General features: G+C 59.8%; 1 protein-coding gene across 6 annotated transcripts in view; it reads left to right on the forward strand.

Moving 5' to 3' along the window:
- The window catches only part of PASK (PAS domain containing serine/threonine kinase), a 34,918-nt gene that overhangs the window by 386 nt on the left and 13,142 nt on the right, over positions 1–21,390 (forward strand). For 4 of the 6 annotated variants that reach the window (XM_041765489.1, XM_041765490.1, XM_041765491.1 and 1 more), the window contains exons 2-9: positions 9,223–9,394; positions 11,033–11,265; positions 11,654–11,824; positions 12,373–12,513; positions 12,980–13,114; positions 14,871–15,131; positions 17,153–17,321; positions 19,066–19,228. In XM_041765489.1, coding sequence (XP_041621423.1) covers positions 9,223–9,394; positions 11,033–11,265; positions 11,654–11,824; positions 12,373–12,513; positions 12,980–13,114; positions 14,871–15,131; positions 17,153–17,321; positions 19,066–19,228 — 1,445 coding nt within the window. Of the gene's footprint in view, positions 1–46; positions 798–1,790; positions 1,870–7,477; positions 7,571–9,222; positions 9,395–11,032; positions 11,266–11,653; positions 11,825–12,372; positions 12,514–12,979; positions 13,115–14,870; positions 15,132–17,152; positions 17,322–19,065; positions 19,229–21,390 lie in introns of those variants that run through there. The other 2 variants (XM_041765492.1, XM_041765493.1) reach the window with 2 other exon arrangements.

Raw genomic sequence — 21,390 nt, forward strand, 5'->3', positions numbered from 1 at the left:
CGCGCGGGCTCGTGCGGGGTCTCCGCGTGGGGCTGCACCGTGCGGGCCCGCCGAGTGCGTGCCGGCCCCTCGGGCTCCGCCGCTGCGTCTGCACCGCGGCTGACTTCGTCCCGACGTCGCCGCGCGGACTCAGCCCGTGAGCGGCGGCTGCCTCCGGTTAACGCTCCGCGCAGGGCGCCCGCGCTGGAGCTGGAGCCGGGGTCGGAGCCGGGGCTGCCCGCCGGTGGGGGGGCGCCCGTCGGGGTCCGGGTCCGGGACGTCGGCCCATCGTTGCGGGCCGCAGCCTCCGCCGGCCCCGCCGCTGAGGGAGCCTCCCCGCGCCCCCCGCCTCCCGGGCTGCAGACGGGGAGCCGCGCGCCGCTCACCCTTCCGGATTCGGAGACCAGAGCTACCGAGTTGGTCAGACCCGGTGGGCGGGGGCGCCGTCTCTTTTGGCTCCTCCGGGGCGCCGTAAGGGGAGACCGGTGCGTCCCTAGCAACCGTTAGCGCGGGCTTCTGGGCGCCGGCTCGCGGAGTCCCGCCCACAGGCGCTACTGGTTGGCTCGCGGCGCCTGTCCATCGACACGAGTCGTTCTGCGATTGGCCGGTGCGGCCGAGCAGCCCCTCCCCGCGCGGGGAAGCGAATTTGGCGGCTTGGCCCAGGCGGGCGGCAGGTGAGATGGACGGGGCGGCCGGCGGACGAGCCCAGGAGCCCCGCTCCCCCCGCGTCCGCCCGGGGGGGCCCGCCGCCACCTTGCGGCCGTTTGCGGTGCCCTGGCCCCGGCCCGGGGCGACCCGCGTGTGTGGGGGAGGCCGGGGTGTGTGTCTGTGTGTGGGGGGTCCGGGAGAGGCCCGCGAGTGTGGGGGGCGGGGGAGCGAGGGTGTGGGGGGCGCCCGGGGCCCGGCCGCGGCCGCGCCCGCGCACAGTCCGCCCGGAGCTGGCAGCCTGCGTCCTCCAGGCGTCCCTGCCCGTCTCCTGGGGAAGGCGCGTCCCGTCCCGGAGCGGGGAGGGCGTGGCAGGCTACCCCCCCCCCCCCCGCCCCCCGGCTCCTCCGCCTCCGGCTCCCCCTCCCCCCTCCCCCCCCCCCCGCTCTCCACCACCCCCAGCTCCCCCACTCCACCCCCAGCTCTCCACCACCATCCATCCCCCCCAGCTCTCCCCCCCTCCACTCCATCCATCCCCCCAGCTCTCCCCACCCCTGCTCTCTACCACCCCCAGCTCTCCCCACTCCACCACCCCCAGCTCTCCCTCTCCCCGCTCTCCACCACCCCCAGCTCTCTCCCCCCACCCCATCCATCCCCCCAGCTCTCCACCACCCCCAGCTCCCCACTCTCCACCACCCCCAGCTCTCTCCCCCCACCCCATCCATCCCCCCAGCTCTCCCCACCCCTGCTCTCCACCACCCCCAGCTCCCCCCACTCCACCACCCCCACCTCTCCCCACCACCACCCCCAGCTCTCCACCCCCCATCCATCCCCCCCAGCTCTCCCCCCTCTCCACCACCCCCAGCTCTCCCCCCCTCTCCACCACCCCCAGCTCTCCCCACCCCTGCTCTCCACCACCCCCAGCTCTCCTCCCCACCCCCATCCATCCCCCCCAGCTCCCCCCTCCACCACCCCCAGATCTCTTCTCCCTCCCCCCCTTCTCCACCCTCCTCCACCCTCCCCTCCACCCCCCCTCTCTACCCCCGGCTCTCCCCTCCCCCCACACCCCCCTGCACAGATCTGTGTGTGCACCCACTGCTATGCTGTCATCTCCGCCGGGCTGCCTCAAACCTGGCTTTATGCTCAATCGTCTCTTCTTTTCCCAGAGGAAGGCTGCGGCCTGAGCGCGACACTCGGATGCGGTCTTGACACCCTTCATTCCCTTGCATCACTCAGTAAATCTAGGTCGGTGCTGTGCCACGTTTGGTCTACGGGTTCCCCTCTCCATCTTTCCACCCCTGTTTGGTTCCCCTCTCCATCTTTCCACCCCTGTTTCCTGCCTGTTTGGGTGTAGCCCCCACCCTCACCCCCACCCTGGAGCGCTCCTTGGACACCGCATGTGTGGTCGTGTTGCTCCCAGCCACAGAGCCCTATAAAGTCAGTATTTGGGAAAAAGTCCCGGCTGCATCCCTGGGCAGGCGTTGGAGGCCCCCAGAGCTGGTACAAAAAAAAAACCCCAAACCCAGAAAAACTATTATAAAAACTTAGGGCTGGACTGGCCTGTGTTTTTGGCTCACAAAGGAATTAAACCTGCGCAAAGCAGAGCGATGTAAGGCCGCGTGAAGCCGGCCTGTGCCTGTGGAGCTGGAGGCCCCGGGTGGCTCTGCACAGGCCCTGGTCCCCCGTGGTGGGGATGTGGGGTGCGGTGTGGACCCGGCTCAGGGCACAGAAGACACAAAGGGGAAAAGGATTCAGCTTTCTTACGTCCACTCCTTGATTTGTCAGCTTTAGACACGGGCTTGCCCCAGCTTCCCAGGAAAGACCAACTTGGCCTTAACTCCTCTCCCTTTTCTTGTTACTTTTACAAAGTAAACTTTTATAGTATTTACAATGTACTTATTAGTAAACTTACAATGTAGTCTGAAGAGTCATGTTTTTGTTTTTGTTTTTTTTTACAAATTAAAGCTCTGTAATGTCCACAGAGTAGTTTGAGGCTATAGTCAAGTCTCTGTGCTTTGTTGATAGGTTGGTTGTAGAAGTAGAAATGAAACTATGATCGTGTTGTTACTTATTTTAAAAATAATTTGTTGGGCAGCCCTGGTGGTGCAGTGGTTTGGTGCTGCCTGCAGCCCAGGGTGTGATCCTGGGGTCCCGGGATCGAGTCCCATGTCGGGCTCCCTGCGTGGAGCCTGCTTCTCCCTCTGCCTGTGTCTCTGCCTCTCTCTCTCTCTCTGTGTCTCTATGAATAAGTAAACAAATAAAATCTTTAAAAAAATAAAAATAATAAAAATAATTTGTCTATTTCGATGCTGAGAGAAAGAAAGCAACACATTCTAGTAGTTATTCAGTTTCTCTTTTGCTTCCTCCCCTTTTGGGTCATAATCAGCTGTTGCTCTTCCAGCCATCCCACCCTGGATAGATACATGTGTGTAGAGAACACCTCCTAACCTTTTAGTACATGCTGATCGATTCACTCAAAAGGATAGACGCGACGTCAGTCATGAATCGTAACAGTGAAGTGAACACAGTTAAGCCCACTGCCCACATTAGGAACGGAAAGACCCCAGGCCGTCCTGCCGTCCTGCATCCCAGCTTGCCTCTGGGCCCTCAGTGGGAACCTGCCCAAGGTTTGTGTGTCCCCTCAACAATGTATTTACGTGGGGCAGTGTAAAAAGGGAATTTTTGTGACTTGATTTTTTTCACTTATATCGCTAAGATTTGTCCTCATGTGTAGAACGTTTGTTTTCATTGTTATAACTCGTTACATGAATATACCAGAATTTTGAAACTGTTTACTTGTTGATGAGTGTTCTTTTTTCTTTTCTTCCTTTTTTCTTTTGCCATTGTGAGCCAGGCTGCCCTGAACATTGCTGTATATGTGCAAGGATCTTCTAGACTATAAACCTAAGAGTAGAATATACTGTCCTAGTAGGTTAGTATATGACCAGAATTATTTTCTGCAGACATTATATTAATTTGTTAGAGTTCCTTTTTTTTTTTCTTAAGATTTTATTTATTTATTCATGAGAGACAGAGAGAGGCGGAGACACAGGCAGAGGGAGAAGCAGGCTCCATGCAGGGAGCCCGACGTGGGACTTGATCCCAGGACCCCGGGGTCACGCCCTGGGCCGAAGGCAGGTGCTGAACCGCTGAGCCACCCCGGTGTCCCCGTTAGAGTTCCTATTGATCTACATTTGTGTTGATATTTTATATTGTTAGAATCATTAGGTTTTGCTGATTTAGTAGGTGTGACATTGTCATGATTATGCTGATAAAGCAAAGCCTCTTCCTCATCTGTGAAATTTTTATTTCCATTTTTCCATGGAACTGTGTGTATCTATATTATTATTTTTTTAATTTTAAGTTATTGACCTTTTAAAGTATCCTGAGTATTAATTTCCTGGTTGTATATGTGGCAGATACCTTCTCCCAGTTTGGGGTTTAATATTGTTTTGTTTGTGATATTTTTAACAAACAAGCTTTTTTTTAAAAATTTTTATTTATTTATGATAGTCACACAGAGAGAGAGAGAGAGAGAGGCAGAGACACAGGCAGAGGGAGAAGCAGGCTCCATGCACTGGGAGCCCCACATGGGATTCAATCCCGGGTCTCCAGGATCGCGCCCTGGGCCAAAGGCAGGCGCCAAACCGCTGCGCCACCCAGGGATCCGACAAACAATCTTTGATGTTAAATTTATCACCCTATGTTACAGCTAGAGGTTTTTGTGTCTCACTGAAGAAAACCTTCCTTGCCCGAAGTCTTAGAGAAAGTCTAATTTTCTTCTGGAAGTTTACTGTTTTGGGCTTCACAGGTGAAGTCCCTGATGTCCCAGATGTTGCTTCGTGCGTGGGGCGTGTGCTCGCTGTGCTCGCTCTGCTTCAGCGGTTTCTTGGCTGCCCGTGGCGCTGGCTGAGCATCCCCCGCTCGGCGCCAGCGGGGTGTCCCAGGGAGGCACTGTCCCCGCAGCCCGGGATCGGTGCTGGTAGCTGTGCAGGCCCGGGCGGGCCGCGTCTGTTCCCTTGGTTGCTTTGGTTATTCCCGCCCAGACGCGCGCGCACACGCACACACACATGTACACACGCACATGCACACGCAGCTCACCACGGCTTCCGTTCGGGCTCTCACATCTGTGGATTCCCTGCATATGGAGGGTTGCTCGCTCTCGCTCCTCTCCTCTCCCCACGTGGGTGTTCGGTTCTCTCTGTATCTCTTCCCTAATTCAACTTTATTGAGATGATGTAGACAATGAAACGTGCGGATGTTAAGTGCCCAGTTCAGGGAGCGGCAGGTGCTGAGCGCACACCCGCGGACACCCGCGGACACCCGCGGCGCAGGTGAGTGGACAGCCATCCCGGCCTCCAGTCTCAGGCTTCTTTGTGCTGAGTCAGTCCCCGCCCTGGGGACACGGGGGTGGGGTTGGGGGGTGGTCAGGGGCCGCGATCTGCCCCTAGGGTCTGCCCCTAATGGGGCCCTTGGTCGTGGTCGGCATCCCGCAGGACGTGTGCTCTGGCAGCCGCTCGGCCCTGGGACCCACGCGAGCCGTCACTGCCTCCCTGGCATGCCTTCCTGTTGCCGAGTAGGGCTCTCTGCGTGGCTGTGCTTTGACTGGCTTATCTCTTCGCCTGTGGGGGGACATTTGGCTTGTTTCCGGTTGGGGGCTGTTCTGAATAAGGTCGTCCACGTTTCCATGGAAGCCCACGTGGTCGTGCGCTTTCCTCTCCTGGGTGGGAACCGGTGCGATCACCCTGTCCCCGGGGGACGGGCGGGCGGCCGCCCAGCGCGGTGTGTCTCTCCCCACGGTTCCCGCTTCTGGCCCGCAGCCTGTGCTTCCCCCTTGGCAACCGGGGCCCCGCGTGCGGGTGTAGGCAGCTCCCGTCGGTGTGACCGCGTTTCCCGGGCTGGCGGCGCAGAACATTTTCCCAGGCGCTTCCTTGTGGTCCTCAGCCTTCCTCCGCGGCGTCTGTTTAAAACCTTTACCCTTCACGCCCCAGAGAAAAAAACGTGTGGTTGTCGGTCTGCTTAGGAAAGCCCTAGCCCTGGCTCCGTGTCTGACCCCGTCACCTGTGCATGATCTGACCCCGTCACCTTGTGCCGCGGTTTCCAGCGCACGTGCCTTTTACTTCCTCTTGTCTCTGTGTGCGGGCTCTGCCCCCAGGATGGTGCCCGGTGCCCGGTGCCCGGAGAAGAGGCCAGATGGGCTTCCCCGCCCGCTCCTGACCCTGGAAGGTGCGTGTCCCTCACTGGCGCTTCCTGGACGCTCCGGGGCACCGGGGGCACTGGAAGACGTTCTCTCCTGTTGAGTGTTTTTCCCACGAAGGAAGGGGGTGTTGGATTTTGTCAAATGCTTTTTTCACATCAATTCACGTGCTATGATTGTGGGATTTTTCCTTTTTTTTCTTCTTCTTCTTTAGCCTGTTGATCTGGTGAATTGTGTTGACTGATTTCCAAAGGTTAAACCTTTTATTGCTGCGATAAACGCCACCTGGTTGTAGTGAATTCTTTTGCCACATTGCCCTGGGGGATTTGCTGACATTTTGTGGAGGATTTCTGCATCTCTGTTCACGAAAGTTATCGGTCTGCGGTCTCTTTTTCTAGCCATGTTTTTGTCCAGTTTTGGTGTCGGGGTGATGCTGGCCTCAAACCCTGGGCTGGATGTGCTCCGCCTATTTTTAATTTCTGGAGTTTGTCTAGTATTGATGTTATTTCTTTCTTAAACATTTTGATAGAATTCATCAGTGAAGCCATCTGGGCCTAGAGATCTTTGTGGGAAAGTTTATTTATTTATTTATTTATTTATTTATTTATTTATTTATTTAAATAATTTTTTATTTATTTATGATAGTCACACAGAGAGAGAGAGGCAGAGACACAGGCAGAGGGAGAAGCAGGCTCCATGGACCGGGAGCCCGATGTGGGATTCGATCCGGGGTCTCCAGGATCGCACCCTGGGCCAAAGACAGGCGCTAAACCGCTGCGCCACCCAGGGATCCCTGTGGGAAAGTTTAAATTGCAAATGCATTTTTCTTTTAATGCTGAAATTAAAAAAAGTTAATTTTAAGAAGCTGGTTGGGTTCTTTCAATATGAAGTTGTTTTTGGGAAACCCTTGTCCTGCTCACTTTTGTGACTCCCATCTTTCACATCTTAAACCCGTGCACAGGTATTTCTAATATCTGATGTTCTCACGTGTCTGAACCTGTTTTTTTTTTTTTTTTTGTCTGAACCTGTTTTATTTTTCTGTAGACTCCCTGAAGGTAGCTTGTTTCCTTGTCTGCACCCCTGGAGGGGAGCGTATGTGGTCGGTCTTGCTCTTGGAAACCTGTATTGAGGTTGCTTTGCTTTTGGGAAGATTGCTTTATAGCAAGGGCCCTGCTCCTGCCCGGAGGCCACACTTCCCCTCCTCGCCCCACTTCTCTGAGGGGAGCCCCCGCCCCTGAGGGTGACTCTCACGCTTCCAGCTCCAGCTCGTGTGCACCTTTATCTTCCCAAGTGTGTGTCTCACTCTCAGCAGCTCCGAGATGCCGCGGACCTATATTCTCCGTGAGCCCTAGCTGCTCACGGGGCGGGGGCCACTCCAAAGTTATCCAGACGATCGTAGTCTTCATTTTATTTTATTTTTTCCAGAACTTTCATCTTTTGTTTTTAGATCCACTTGGAACTAATTTTCGTGCACGGTGAGTCACAGGGATGCAACTTTACCCCGGTGTGATGACGCTCATCCTTTTTAAAATTGGCAGCTCACAGCTGTTTGGCATTTATCGTTTGCAGGCCCAGCTTAGCCCGTGGGTCCTCGCCCGAGCGCTGTGAGGTGTGCGTTGTCCTTATTCACATTTTGCAGAAACGGGAGCTGGAGCTGGAAGGCCACGGCTGCCTGGCCCTCGCGTGCTGGGGAACACTGCTCGGTTCCCATTGATCTTCACGGTGTGCCGGGCTCCTCGACAGACCTTGGTCCGTTTCTCAAGTGGATGATGTCCTGTTGTCTTTTTGTTTCCCTGCTGTACTGATCTCCATTTGAGTAGCTCTTTGGCGTGTTTTTTTTTTTTTTTAATTTTTATTTATTTATGATAGTCAAAGAGAGAGAGAGAGAGAGAGGCAGAGACATAGGCAGAGGGAGAAGCAGGCTCCATGGACCGGGAGCCCGATGTGGGATTCGATCCGGGGTCTCCAGGATCGCGCCCTGGGCCAAAGGCAGGCGCCAAACCGCTGCGCCACCCAGGGATCCCTCTTTGGCGTGTTTTAAGCATCCTTCCGTGCTAGTGATAGCAGGGCCTTCAGTTACTGTCCGCCTTGGGGAGCCTGGCGCCCCCATGCTCGGGAGCTGGCGGCTGAGGGGAGCATCCGCCGGGCCCTCCCAGCTGAGGGGCCTGGGGCGTGAGCCTCCTCGAGGCCCCATGCTGTCGTCACCGTATGCACAATTATGAATTTGCTCCCAGACTGTTAATGGTCAAAGCCCCCTGCCTTCCTGTCCTGGTGGTGAATCTTCACGATGACCTAAAGCCAGGAGAGAACTAACTGGTGGTCTGGGCCTCCTCGGTGCTCCTTGTTTCAGTGTGGTGGTTGGGGAGGGCCAGCACCCCCCTTCTTTCCGTAGCAGGTCCGTCCTGCTAAGCGAAGCTTGGTCTTCCCTGCAAAGGCAGCTCCCCAGCTGGGCCTGTGTGTGCCCGTGATGGAGCCCTGATGGGGGAAGAGGCCCATGTGGGTCTCAAAACTGGGTTCCAAGTACTAGGAAGGTGATGGTGGGGAGGGCTCCCAGGTGCGGGGTGGGTGCCTTGCCCTGGCACCTCGGACTCCTGACCTCATCAAGGCCCGTGGCTGGGCCTCTAGATGGTGATTATGCAAGATGTCACTGCTGGAGGAAACTGAAGGACACCTGAGATTTTTCTGTATTTTTTTCCTTAACTGCTTGCAAATCTACTAGTACTTAGAAAATAAAAAGTTAGGGCACCCGGGTGGCTCTGTGGTTGAGCATTTGCTTTTGGCCCAGGGTGTGACCCCAGAGTCCCAGGATCGAGTCCTGCATCTGGCTCCTTGCATGGAGCCTGCTTCTCCCTCTGCCTGGGTCTTTGTGTCTCTCGTGAATAAATAAATAAAATCTTAAAAAAAAAAAAGAAAGAAAGAAAATAAAAAATTAAAAACCCCAATCTCTGGTGCCAGGCCCACCTCCAGACTCTCTACCTTGGCTTTGCCTCGCTGTTTCTGGATGCAGCTGGTCAGAACCAACCACCGGATTTGGTGCAGGCTGGGGCCGCGCAGAGCCTCACCGGCTGGCACGTGCTCGGGGCAGTGGGAAGGTTCTTGGCCGGGGAGTTACTTCGGTTTGTGCGGAGCTGCAGCCTTGGCCTTCCGTCACGGCCCCTTCATACCCTGTTCTGTTCTTTCCCTGTTTCCTTCTCTTTCCCATCTCTTCCTCTGCATTTCTCTGGGAGAGCTCCTTTTAGCAGGACTGAGGTCCACTGGCCGTGCACCGTAGGTCCTGGCCCGCATGGCGGTTGGGTGTGTGGGAGCCTTTCAGGGCTGAGCTGCACCCAACCTGGAGAGGGGCTTGTTGGTGAAACCACTGTCCTGTTGCCAATGCTGATCGGGTTCACTTTGTCTTCCAGTTGACGGTTGATCCCCTGGCCTGGTGGCTCCCGATGGAGGACGGAGGCCCCCCTGAGAGCCTGGCTGCACAGACCACCTGTGAGCCCAGCGAGTCCCTGTCCTCGGCCCACAGACACCTGAGCAGAAGGAATGGGCTTTCGAAGCTCTGCCAGAGCAGGACGGCCCTCTCTGGTAACACCCCCCCCCCCCCCCGGGCACCATGGGCATCAGTGTCGAAAGTGGAAGTGACGAGCCGCTGGAGGCTCTGGTCAGGTTTTCTGTTGTCGGGGAGGAGGTGGCCCATGTGTGCTGGTAAAGATGCTGGTGGGACCCTGTCGGGCTGCATTTGTGCTGCTGTGATTCTTAGGCCTGAGCCTCTCCTTGCTGCAGAGCTTGTGGGGCACAGTCCTGGGTGCGGCTGCCGTGCAAGTGAGATACAGTTTTGGTGATTTAGTTCAGTAATTTTTTACAGACTGCATTGCAGGCTCGTGCTTTCCTCCCGGATGCAGACGAGTCACGCAGGTTTGAGGGCCGCCTGCTTCCTGGAGCTGCCTGAGATGTTGAGGCACCTCCTGACCACTCACTTGCTCGTTTCTCCAGGTCGTTCAGTGTCTCCAGAGCTCGAGGCTCGTTGTCTGAGGGGTGCTTTAGGAGATAGCAGGTGTAGGCCTGCAGCTGGGTGGACCTAGGACATGGGAAGTGTGTTAGGACCACAAGGAGGCCCGGAGCAGGGGAAAGTGGCTGCCGAGGAGGGAGGAGGAGAGGAGGAAGAGGAGGGCTGGAGCCCAGCTCCCACACCAACCTGGGAGCACAGGGTGGGAGTGTTCAGAGGGAAGAAGATGCTGGGTCCTCCTGGCGAGGGCCAGAGTTTCCACGGGGCAGGTCTCTGAGGCAGCCAGGCAGCTGCCCTCAGGAGCGTGGGCTTCCCGCTCTCTGCGTGGGGAGCAGGGGCAGAGCGGGGATCGCAGTGCCTGTCCTGTGCCGCGAGAAGGGTCAAGCTGAGCTTGGGGCAGCGTGGCAGGAGGAGGGCCGAGCAGATGGCCATGCAGTTTCCAGGCTCAGAGAATGGCCCAGGGTGGGCCTGTGAACTGAGAAGGGGAAAGGAGGGAAAAGTTGTTCTTGTCTGGGTTTTGAGCCGCTGGAAGGATGGAGTTGCCACTTACTGAGATGGGAGGGTGCAGAGGCAGGGTAGGGCTGTGAGTGTGGGGTGAGCAGCGCGTTCCCGTGCGGAGTGTGTTCGCAGCCACCCAGGGGTGGGCGGGGTGGAGGGGAGGCCATGGGCCCGAGCCTGGGGTCTTCCGGTGGTGAGAGGTCAGGCAGGTGCGGGGGACAGGGAGCCGGCCAAGGGCAGGTGGTCTGGGAGGTGGGAGCAGTCCCCCTCCCAGCGCTGCTGAGGGCTGGGGCCGGGTGAGTGCTGAGAACTGGCCACGGGGCTGAGCATCTCGGGACCCAGTGGACGTGTCGCCGAGAGCAGACCTTCTGGAGGGGTGTGTGCTGAGCCTGGTCGGGACCGCAGGCAGCTCCTGGATGGGAGACTTTCCAGGAACGAGTGCAGGGTGGTAGCTGGAGGGGCTGTGGGTCTGTAAGGACACAGGAGAGCAGCCCTCGGGGTGGGTGGGAAGGGACATCGGAGTGTCCACGCGGGAATGCTGCGCGTGGGCCGTGCGTCTGCTGTGGGCCGGGAGTCCGTGTGGCTGGACGGCGCCGGGGGTGCTGGACGCACGCCGGGGGTGCCTGGGACCCTGTGCAGCGTTGAGAGCAGGGCTGCGTGTGTGAGAAGCGAGCTCTCGGCAGCCTCGTGGGGCCCAGAGCCGCTGCTTTTCTTCCCAGAGGACAGATGGAGCGCCTACTGCCTGTCGTCCCTGGCTGCCCAGAACATCTGCACGAGCAAACTACACTGCCTGGTGGGGCCCGAGCAGACGGAACCGGCCGGGTCCCTGGGCAGCATGTCCTGCTGCTCGCTGCTGCGGGGCTTGTCCTCGGGGTGGTCCACGCCCCTGCTCCCCGCCCCTGTGTGCAACCCGAACAAGGCCGTTTTCACCGTGGACGCCAAGACCACAGAGGTATTTGCTTGGGGTCGTGACCCTGCCGTGCGCCCGAATCTCGCAGAACACATGGGCTCCTGGCATCAAGGCAGAGGATCGGGACAGGGATACGGTCGCTCCCCTGTGCTTGCCGGGGCCTCGGCTCCACCGGGAGGGCCGGGTACTCACGGCCGAGGGCTGATGGGCGGGATGGGCGTTTACGTGCGCGGGGCCACGCAGGCTTCCGTGTCCTGATGTCGTGGGGCTCGTCTCGGCGGCCGAAGGACAGGCTGGTTCAGTCGCGGCGCAGGCGTTTCTCCTTCCCGGGGGTTAGGACCCGCCAACCGCAGGCCGCCGGAGGAGGGGGCTCTGGGCCGTGCCCTCCTCGCTGCCGGTGATGCTCTGTCCTCTCCTCTCTGCGCCCCAGATCCTGGTTGCCAACGACAAGGCGTGCCAGCTCCTGGGGCACAGCAGCCATGCCCTGATCGGCCAGCGGCTCACGCGGTTCTTCCTGAAGCCGGACTCCGACGTGGCGAAGGCCCTCAGCGAGGAGCACGTGGAGGCCGACGGCCGCGCCGCAGTCGTGTTCGGCACCGTGGTGAGTGCGGGGCTCTGGGGCTGCGCTGCCGGGGCCTCCCTCCATGCGGGCGTGGGAGGAGGAGCGTGGCCGTGGGCGGGTGCTGGCCGGGCGTGGAGCGCTACCGGTCTGCTTGGGTCTTATGCTCGGCACCCCTGAATCTCCTGTGTTCGGCGTTCCCCCCCGCGGGCTGGCAGGGCTGGCAGGGTCTCCCGGGGCAGTGGTCCTCCCTGTGGTCCTCCCTGTGTGACCGCCAGCTGGGATGTTGGCGGGTTGAGCTGCGTGTTAGATGCCGAGCCCTCAGCCCAGGCACCGAAGGGGGTTCGATGTGCCTGCTGCTTCCGAAAAGCCACTGTCCGAGGGACTGGCGATAGTGAGGACGAGAATGCAGGATTCATCCCAGTTGGTGTCTGTTTCCTGAAGAAATGACACTGTCCCCCCACCCCCCGAGGAAGCTGATGAAAACGCCCTCTCTTCTGAGGAACGTCCGCTCAGAGACGGAGGTCCCACGCGAGGCGGGCGGCCTGGGCTCCGCGGAGGGCCGGGTGCGAGGCTGTGCATTCCCGCAGGTGGACGTCGTGAGCCGTGGCGGGGAGAAGATCCCGGTGTCCGTGTGGATGAAGAAGGTGAAGCAGGAGCGCGGCCCGTGCTGCGTGGTCGTGCTGGAGCCTGTGGAGCGGGTGTCGGCCTGGGTCACTTTCCAAAGCGACGTGAGTGCCTCTGGTGTCCCATCTGCAGGGAGCTGACCGTGTGTCACCTCTCCCAGCGGCCTTCGCCCGCCTCTTGCCTTTGGGGCTGTCAGAGGTCCCCCCCCCCGCCGCTGTACCCCCTCCCCATGTGTGCAGCTGGGCGAGAGTTGCAGCCTCCCATCGAAAGCTGGGATGTGACCGAGCCGCTCCTAGAATTGTTTTAGGGTGTCAGCCGGGTAGCACGTGTAGAGCCATTGGAGCGGGGGCTGCCGGGCTTCGTGGGAGGCTTTGAGAAATCGATAATCTGGGTGCCTCCGGCCGCAGGAGGTGATGACCTCAGGAGCGTGCCCGCCGCTTGCACTTCTGCCCGAGGAGCGCTGCTGACGGCCTTGCTTGCAGCCTGAAGGCTTGGCGTTCAACGACGTTTGCAGCAGAAGTGCCAGGGGTTTTTATCGTGATGCTTAAAAATGCTGGGTTTTTCTCCCAGGGAACCATCACATCGTGCGACAGCCCCTTTGCTCTCCTGCATGGGTTCGTGTCCAGCGAGGAGGTGCTCGGGAAGCGCGTCACAGACCTGATCCCTTCTGTGCAGCTCCCCCCGCCCGGTGAGCCCGTCCCACAGGTAGGCCCCTGAGGACCCCTGACCGCCACACGAGCCGCTGTGCCTGGGGCCCCGTGGCTGCTGACGTCTGCTCATTCGGTGCCCGCTGGGTTCTTAGGCTGGTGATCCTGGCGGCAGGAGCGTGCGTGCACAGTGGACCCGGTCCACTCACTGCTGTCTGGGCTCCGAAGCCTTGACCTCGGGTCAGAGCCTGTGCAGCTCTCCACCCGGCCACCCGGTCTGCTTGCTCCTCCCCCTGGAGCCTGGAGCGGGCATTGCCTGCGGGATGTCTCTTTACTGAGAGGTCTGGGGGTCTTGAGGGGCAGGAGGACAGCTGAGGGCAGGTGTCCCCTGCAGGCAGGGTGACAGGCAGCTGGCGGAGGGCTGGCAGCGCTGGGGGTCTGGGGGCTTGGGGTTGGTGGGCGGAGGTTCCCAGCCTCTTGGTGCCCCATTGCCTACTGCGTGCAGCCTTCACACGCGTGGCCCACGTTGCGGTGAATCCAGCTGATGTCACACCCCGGTGACCCTGCAGAATCATACTAGACGGTTGATTTTTGCCCAAATCATCTGCTGAGACGGCATCCGAGATTCTTTTGGGATGTCCAGAGACGCTCCTTGGTTCTCTGGCTGGGCTGAGGCCAAGCCCGTCCTCTGAGCTGCTCATCTGCCACTTTTAAGCATTGTAGCTCACCTGGAGCCCCCGAGGCCCCCGAGCTCATTGTCTCTATGTCCTTTTCTCTGTCCCCAAGCTGGTGGGAGCATCCGTTGGCACAACTGCTCTGGGAGCCTGTGCGGCAGCGTCTGCTCCCTCTGAACGTAGGCAAACCTCAGACCCACCCTAGGGTCTCTTCTTCCAAGAGAGGTGTGTGCCAGGAGGTGCATGTGAGCGTGTTCTCAGCAGCACATTTGTGATGGCCCCGAACGGGGGCTCCGGACACCCCAGCAGCAAGCAGAGACAGACTCTGCACCCTCTTCCTCGTAGGATCCCTCCTCAGACCTCCTGGTCTGGCCTGGTGTGGGGAGCCTGGTGTCTTTGAGTCCCGGCCCTATCCGGGGTGCTATGCTGGTGGAGTGCAAGCTCCCCTGCCTTCAGGGCCACCCCCGCCCAGGGGCCCCTTCTGATCTCCTGTCCCCCAGGGTAGACCCTAAAAGGGGCAGGTGGGATTGGGGGCGGGGGTTGACACACAACCCTGGGCTGGTGTGCCATCTCAACGCCTTTGGTTAGGATGCTGCCTTGGTCACAATTTACTCGGAATCAGATCCAATCCAGGTATTTAAGGCAGGGAAATAGGGCAAGGATGTGGTTTTTTGGGTGATGGAGGTGCTGAGGAGGCAGATGGGGCATGGCCAGGCCACCCAGAGGTCGGCAACAGCAGGAAGCCACTGGCCCGCAGGCTGGGGGCTGGGGCCCTCCGTGGAGGTGGGGCCCAAGGTGGAGGGCGGGGAGAAACATGCTGGCCCTCCCTCCTTGCAGGGTGGGCACACACACCTTGCACTTTTCTTGGTTGCCCTGGTGTGTGCGGCCCTCAGGCCCTTGTGGAGTGGGAAGCAGCTCCTAGGCTGGCTCCCCCCGGACACAGCTCCTCGCCAGGGCTCTGCTTTCCCTGGGGCGCAGGTGGGGTGCAGGGAGATTGGGGCAGGAGGAGCCGTGTGGGGAGTGAGGGGGTCGGGGCACGCTCCCCGGGACGCGTGGGTGGGCTCAAGTCTAAAGCTACAAAGACTCGGCTTGGGCCGCGTGAGATGCTGCCGTCAGCTCAGTAGTGTGTGTTTCTTCCAGAATCTCAAGATCCAGAGGTCTGTCGGGAGAGCCAAAGATGGCACCACCTTCCCGCTGAGCTTAAAACTGAAATCTGAGTGTGGCGGCGAGGCGGTGGGAGGCAGCAGGGCAGTCCCTGAGTGCAGTTACTCGGCATCCGTCTGGGTGTTCTCCACCATCAGCGGCCTCATCACCCTCCTGCCCGACGGCACCATCTACGGCATCAACCACAGCTTTGCACTGATGCTGTTCGGTTACGGGAGGACGGAGCTCCTGGGCAAGGTGGGTCCTCCCTGGGCGGCCGGCCTGCGCTCCCCTGCGGGGTCCGGTCCATTTTTGCGTGAGGACGTGTGCCTGTCGCAGGCCTGGTACCTCCCTGTCTCCTGGTCTGGCCCGCTGGCTTTCCCCGGGGGAATGCTGGGCGCCATTCTCACTACTGGCTCTCGCTTCTCAGGACCCCCACTGAGCACTCAGTGACCCCCCACCCCCACCCCTACCCCGGGGACTGTCTCCAGAGCCTCGTCTGTGTTCTGTGCCAGGAGGGGGAAGGGCTGTGGCCTGGAAACCTGTTCTGAACAAGGTCTGGTCTTAGGTGTCGGACGAGTGTGTACGTCACAACCGTGCAGATTTGTTCTGCACCCAGAGGTGGGGGCTTATCCACACCTCTGCGCTAGGGGCCATCATGGGAGGGCCTGAGGTGTGGTCGGGGTCAGAGGAGGGTGTTTCTATAAACTTCTTCCTTGGCGTGAGCTTTCTCTGAACTTCTTGAATACAGGTGGTGGGTGGGTGGGGTCTTCACAGCGAGAGCCAGGCCCGTCCGGGTGTCGATTGCCCCGTTTGTATCTGAGACTGCCGAGCCAGAGCTGTCGGTATCTTGCTGCAAAGCACCATAGGCCTGGTGCCTGAGACAGAACAATCTTGTATTTAGGTCACAGATTGGCCCTTTGGGCTGAGTGTAGCAGGATGGCTCATTGGGCTCCGTGTGGTGTCCGCCGGGGCTGGCGTCCTCCCGGGCTGCGTCCGCTCACGTGTCTGGCTGGCCGGGACTGTGGCTGGGGCTGGTGTCGGGAGCCCGTGTGTCACTTGAGGGCCAAGTTCCAAGGGCAGCTGTGGTGTGCCCCTCCTGGGATGGTCCCAGGGTCCTCCTAGGTCCTGGGAGGGGCACACGGGGGAAGGAGAGGCCGCTGCGTGCTGTGTCGACGTTGACGCCCAGCGGCCCCTGTGCCTGTGCGCCCGGCCGGCTTGGCTCTTCAGTGCCTGCAGCCTTTCACTGGGTGCCCTGTTCCCCACGGGCTGCTGCATGTGGAGGGAGAGCCCCCTCTTGTCATTCTCAGTGGGGCTGACCCCAGACCCAGTGACAGTCAGCCAGACATTTAACCTCCTTTTTTTTTTTAATATTTTATTTATTTATTATTGAGAGACAGAGAGAGAGAGAGAGAGGCAGAGACACAAGCAGAGGGAGAAGCAGGCTCCATGCAGGGAGCCCGACGTAGGACTTGATCCTGGGACCCGGGGTCACGCCCTGGGCGGAAGGCGGCGCTAAACCACTGAGCCACCCGGGCTGCCCGACATTTAACCTCTTGAGGCTCCAAAAACAAGTCCCTCTCTGAAATAGTAACGAGCAAATACGCTAAGATTTAGTTAAATGAAGGCAAGCTCTGATTGAAGTTAATGAAAACGCCCTTAGTGTGATTTCTAGACAAGTGATTCCTGCAGGAATGTTGGGGGCACGGGCCCTTTTAGAGAGTCTGTGGGGTGGAGGCGCCCTGCCTCCGACGTCGGACTGTGTTCTGGATTCACACGGCTGCGGGCACCGTCTGGGAGAAGGGCTCACACGTGGGTTCAGAGAAAGCGCGAGTCCTTGCGGCTTTGGGCCTGGGACCCTCGTGCTGAGGCACCTGCTGGATCCCAGGGGCCGATTTCATGTGCCGAGGACCTCTTGCCCCTGCACTGGGCACCTGTCACTGCCTGTGAGCCGTGGAAGGTGAGGTTTGCAAACGTGGCTTTCAGGCCTAAGGGCAACATGGGGCCAAGGCCAGACATCTGCTTGGAAGACACGGAGGTGTTGGTGTAAGTAGCATCAGGGTCGTTAATTTTGTTTCTTTCATAAGAAAATGGAAAAAATCATGAATTCCACATTGAGTGTCAGTGGGGCTTTGTGGGTCGGTGGAAAGGAGTAAGACCTGGAGTCTTTGCTAACCTCGTGCAGAGACTTGCTCACGTTGTTTTCGTCGTCTCCCCAGATCAGATGGGGGGACGGCCCTGTGGGTCAGCGTGCACCCTCTCCACTGTCTGCTTTCTAGAACATCACTTTCCTGATCCCCGGCTTCTACCACTACATGGACCTTGTGTGTGACGGTTCCTTACCACTGCCAGACCTGGCCGACCGCTTGGATATCGGCACCCAGAGCAGGCCCAGGGAGACAAGTGCGGGCCCCTGGCAGGGCCAGAACCTGGCTGGCACAGCCTCAGGTAAGCCCTGCCTCCTCTCCCAGGTGCACCGCACAGGCAGCCCCCTGCCTCGGGGCGAGGGGATGGGACGCCTGGGAGCACAGAGAGGCTCCCGGGGGCTTTCTTGTCACCAGGTGCCTGTATCAAAGACACAAGTCACTTGTTGGCCAGTCGATGTGTGCAGCCTTATGTAGCCTATCCCAGTATCCCCTAAGTTAAACCGTCCTAGCGATACGTGCTCATCATGTTTTTCCACCTTTTAACTTAGCATTTAATAGTATTCCAAGTCCCCAGCACGTGAGCGTCCCAGGTGCCAGGTGCGTGAAGACTGTGGGCGCACAGCTCCTGCCCTCAAGGGTCCCGCAGTGGCTTTGGAGCACCGGGCCACAGGGCTGCAGGGCTGGTGGCTGTGCTCCTGGGAAGACACTGGGGCCGCCTGGCCGCCCCCTTGCTGCTCGTCTTTCTGTGGACAAGGAGCAAGGAGGAGCTGCTCCCCAGTTCTGCCTCGGGAGTGCTCCCCGCTCGCCGTAGTCCTCGCCCAGCGGGGCTGACGCTGATGGTGCGGCCCTCGTGGCCCGGTCTCTGCTCTCCTGCGGGAGGGGGCAGCTGGGGAGCGGCAAGCATCAGCCATCGCATGTCTCGGGGCTGTCTTGGGGGCTGTCCCGGCCCTGTGCGGTCACCGGAAGGCGGACTTGCTGTTTGCACACCTCCCTGGGCTTGACAGTCATTGACAGGAAGAGGGCCGCGCACAGTTTCCCGGGCTCTGCAGGAGATTTCCTCCCCCCAGGGCCCGTGCCCGCAGGTCGCAGTGGGGGCCCTAGAGGTCGGGTTGTGGCGTTCTGTTTTAAAGGCTGCCTCGCTGGGCTCTGACGCGCTTCGGCGACCGGCGTTCTCGGCGGGGCGTCCTGCGCCCGGTCTGGGTGACTCTCCCTTTTCCTGGCTCTTTCTCCAGCACTAGGTCACATTTCCCTTCCTCTTTATCCATGATTCCAGGTCCTCCGTCTGTGTGCGTGTTTAATGCATGTTCTTTGTAGGAAACGGCGGGAAGGGGCAGTGATGAGAGTTGTGTCCCCTCAGGGTGAATCCTTGGAAGTGGCGCTCCTGGGTTCGTGGGGATGAGTGCTTGTTTGCGGTGGTGCAAATGCCCGTTGGAAAGGTGGGCAGCCTGCCCCCGGCCAGGGCGGGGGTTCTTTCTGAGGGCCCTGAAGGGGCAGGCTCCCGGCTCCCACCCGGTCACCCTGCGGTGTGCCCGCCCCAGAGCCAGTAGGGGGCGGTGACACGCGGGCATAGGTGCGGAGAAGCAAAGCCGGGGGACGTGGGGTGTCAGGGCCCGCCGCCGGGGAGGGCCCCTTGTGGAGGTGGCTCTCCATGAAGTACCGAGGAGGCAGGAGCGGCGTTTTGGGCACAGAGGAGTTCCAGGTGTGGCCGTGGCCTCTCCCCAGGGACCCCGGCGAGGGCATCAGGAGTCGGGCCGCAGGGCCGTGGGAGTCACGGCGGGGACTTTGGTTTTTACCTGGAGTGGGAGCAGAGCCCTGGGGAGGCCCTCGCGCCAGCGCCCGTGTTCGTGGGCCCCTGTGGCTGGAGCCGGGGCCCGGGACGCAGCAGGGGCAGGCGGGGGCTGCGGGGTGGCGGGGGGGGGGTGGGTGGCCCCAGGCCCCGCGGACAGCGGCTGGCGGGGTTTCTGGGATGGGGTCCCAGGAGGGGAGGAGGCCTGCTGGGCAGGTGTGCCACGGTCGGGACCCACCTCTCCTACTGTCCCGGCCAGGTCTAAGGGTTGGCGGCACGCTCGCCGGAGACCGCGTTCAGCCTCAGGGCGAGGCCCCGGAGCGAGGGTGGGCCCCGGAAGCCGTCGTGGGCACCCTTGCTGCCCCGGACCCTGGAGACCGCCTCCCCCCTTCCCTCCCGCGTCTGCCGACTCCAACTTCGGGGTAAGTCGTGGAGGGAGGCGCGGTGTGGAGGTGAGGGCGGCGGGGGGCCTGCGAGCACCTGCGAGTCCCGGTGCCGCAGCTGGGGCGCTGCCGTCCGGGCATTGGCCCCTGCGGGGCGCCTCGTCTCCCGCGTGCCCTGCCCTGGTGCCCGTCCTGTGGGCCAGGAAACAGGGGCTCCAGGGAACTGATGGAAGCCCAACCTTCCGTGTTAAAAATCGTTTGTATTCGTTTCCTTTGTGCATTTTTGAATAACAAAGTACTGTCTTGAGAGTAGAGCAGGTTCACACTGGAAAACGTGGAAATGGCAGGGGAGCCGAGAGGAGGCTCGCGTGGTCCCCGCTGGCCCACCAAGCCTCGGGTGTGCGTGCAGCCCGTGGTCCTTGTTGCCTGTGCCCTCTGGGCCCCGGGGCAGCACAGGGGTCAGGGGGGCCTGTCCTTGAACTTGACTTGGGCGGTCCCTTATGTCTGGCTCCTTTTGCTCATCAGTTTGTGAGATTTCTCCACGTTGTTATGTTCTTCAGTTTTCTTGAAATTATTTAAAAAATATGCCTGAATATGTGCATTTTTCTTCCCCAAGTGCAGCAGCGTAACAGTAAAAAGTGACAGTCCCGGTGCCTCCCTGGAGGGAGCCCTGCGAGGCTCGGGGCTGGGGGTCCCAGCCGGGCTGGGCTCCTGGCGGCTCTCAGATGGGACGTGGTGCGCTCGAGTTCTGGCGCCAGCCCAGCGCCCCGGTCAGGAGCCGTGACTGTGCTGCTTCACTCGCTCACTTCCACACACGCTCATTCACTCCCTCACTCATGCAGGCACACACTCATTCCTGTATTCACTCCCTCATTCACCCCTTCCCCCCTTTTTTTTCTTTTTAAAGATTTATTTATTCCTGAGAGAGAGAGAGAGAGAGAGAGAGAGAGAGAGGCAGAGACGCAGGCAGAGGGAGAAGCAGGCTCATGCAGGGAGCCCGATGTGGGACTCGATCCCGGGACCCCGGGGTCCCAGCCTGGGCTGAAGGCAGGCGCCAAACCAGTGAGCCACCCGGGGGATCCCCCTCACCCCTTGCTTATTCACTCATTCATTCCCTCATTTATTCACTCGCTGACATGCTCACGCATACACTCATTCATTCACTCCTTCACTTACTCCCTCCTTCATTCACTCACTCGGCACTCGCTCGTTTACTTACTGACTCATTCATTCTCTCGTTACTCGCTCATTCCCTTGCTTTCCCACTCATCACTCACTCAACAAACATTGCAAAGACTTGAGGGCTCATCCCTAAGAAATGCCCTTTAGCAGAAAATGAGCTGACTCAGTGAGACGGGGAGGTGGGAAGGCAGGTCAGAAGCATGACGGAGGGAGTGTCCTGTGTCCCGGGGCCTGGGGTGGTGCTGGCTCCTGATCCTCCCACTTGTCCCAGGAGCCCTGGGAGCTCAGCCTTACTCGGGCTTATAGCCAGTTGATAATGAAGCCAAGTGGGTCGTGAGACTGTAGATCAGGTGTTGTGACCTCGAGTGAAGCATCCCTGAGCCAAGCTGGTGGGCGTCTCAGGTTCCCACGGCTCCCCTGCTGGGGGTCCTGCCCGGTGCCAGCTTGGGCAGTTGAGAGGAGGGCAGGAGGGAGGAGAGGAGCCTCCCCTGTACTTAAACGCTCTCTCAGAAGCCTACTTACCACTTCCTCACCTTACCGTGGGCAGAACTTAGTGACCCTGCAACACCTGGCTGCTGGGGATGTGAGGGATGGGATGCAGGTGCAGTGCTGCCCTGGCCCGACCCCACACGCCCACATTGGAAGATTGCCTTACCCTGGCCCTGGGCTTGACCCCGAGTGCCCACTGTGGAGGAGTTGCCTGCACTCCCCTGGGGCCTGACCCCGTGTGCCCACCGTGGAGGGGTTGGCCACACTGCTTAGAAAGGGGATTGAGACCTTTCTGTTCCCTGGGGGCTGGCACAGGGCCGGTCTCTGGCTTGGGGTGGATGGATAGAGATCCATGTAGTGAGCCGTAGATGACCTTGGCCTTTACACACCCTTGTCCCGCCCTGCAGTGTCCCCAGGGAACTGCTGCTGTTCCTCAGAGCCCCACTCACAGCTCCTTCTGTGGAACCTGTCCTTGTGCTGGGTCCTCCCTTATGCCTCCTTACAGACCTCTGGTATAATGTTAGCAGATC

Source organism: Vulpes lagopus, chromosome 8 (assembly GCF_018345385.1).
Source record: "Vulpes lagopus strain Blue_001 chromosome 8, ASM1834538v1, whole genome shotgun sequence".
Taxonomy (NCBI): Eukaryota; Metazoa; Chordata; class Mammalia; order Carnivora; family Canidae; genus Vulpes; species Vulpes lagopus.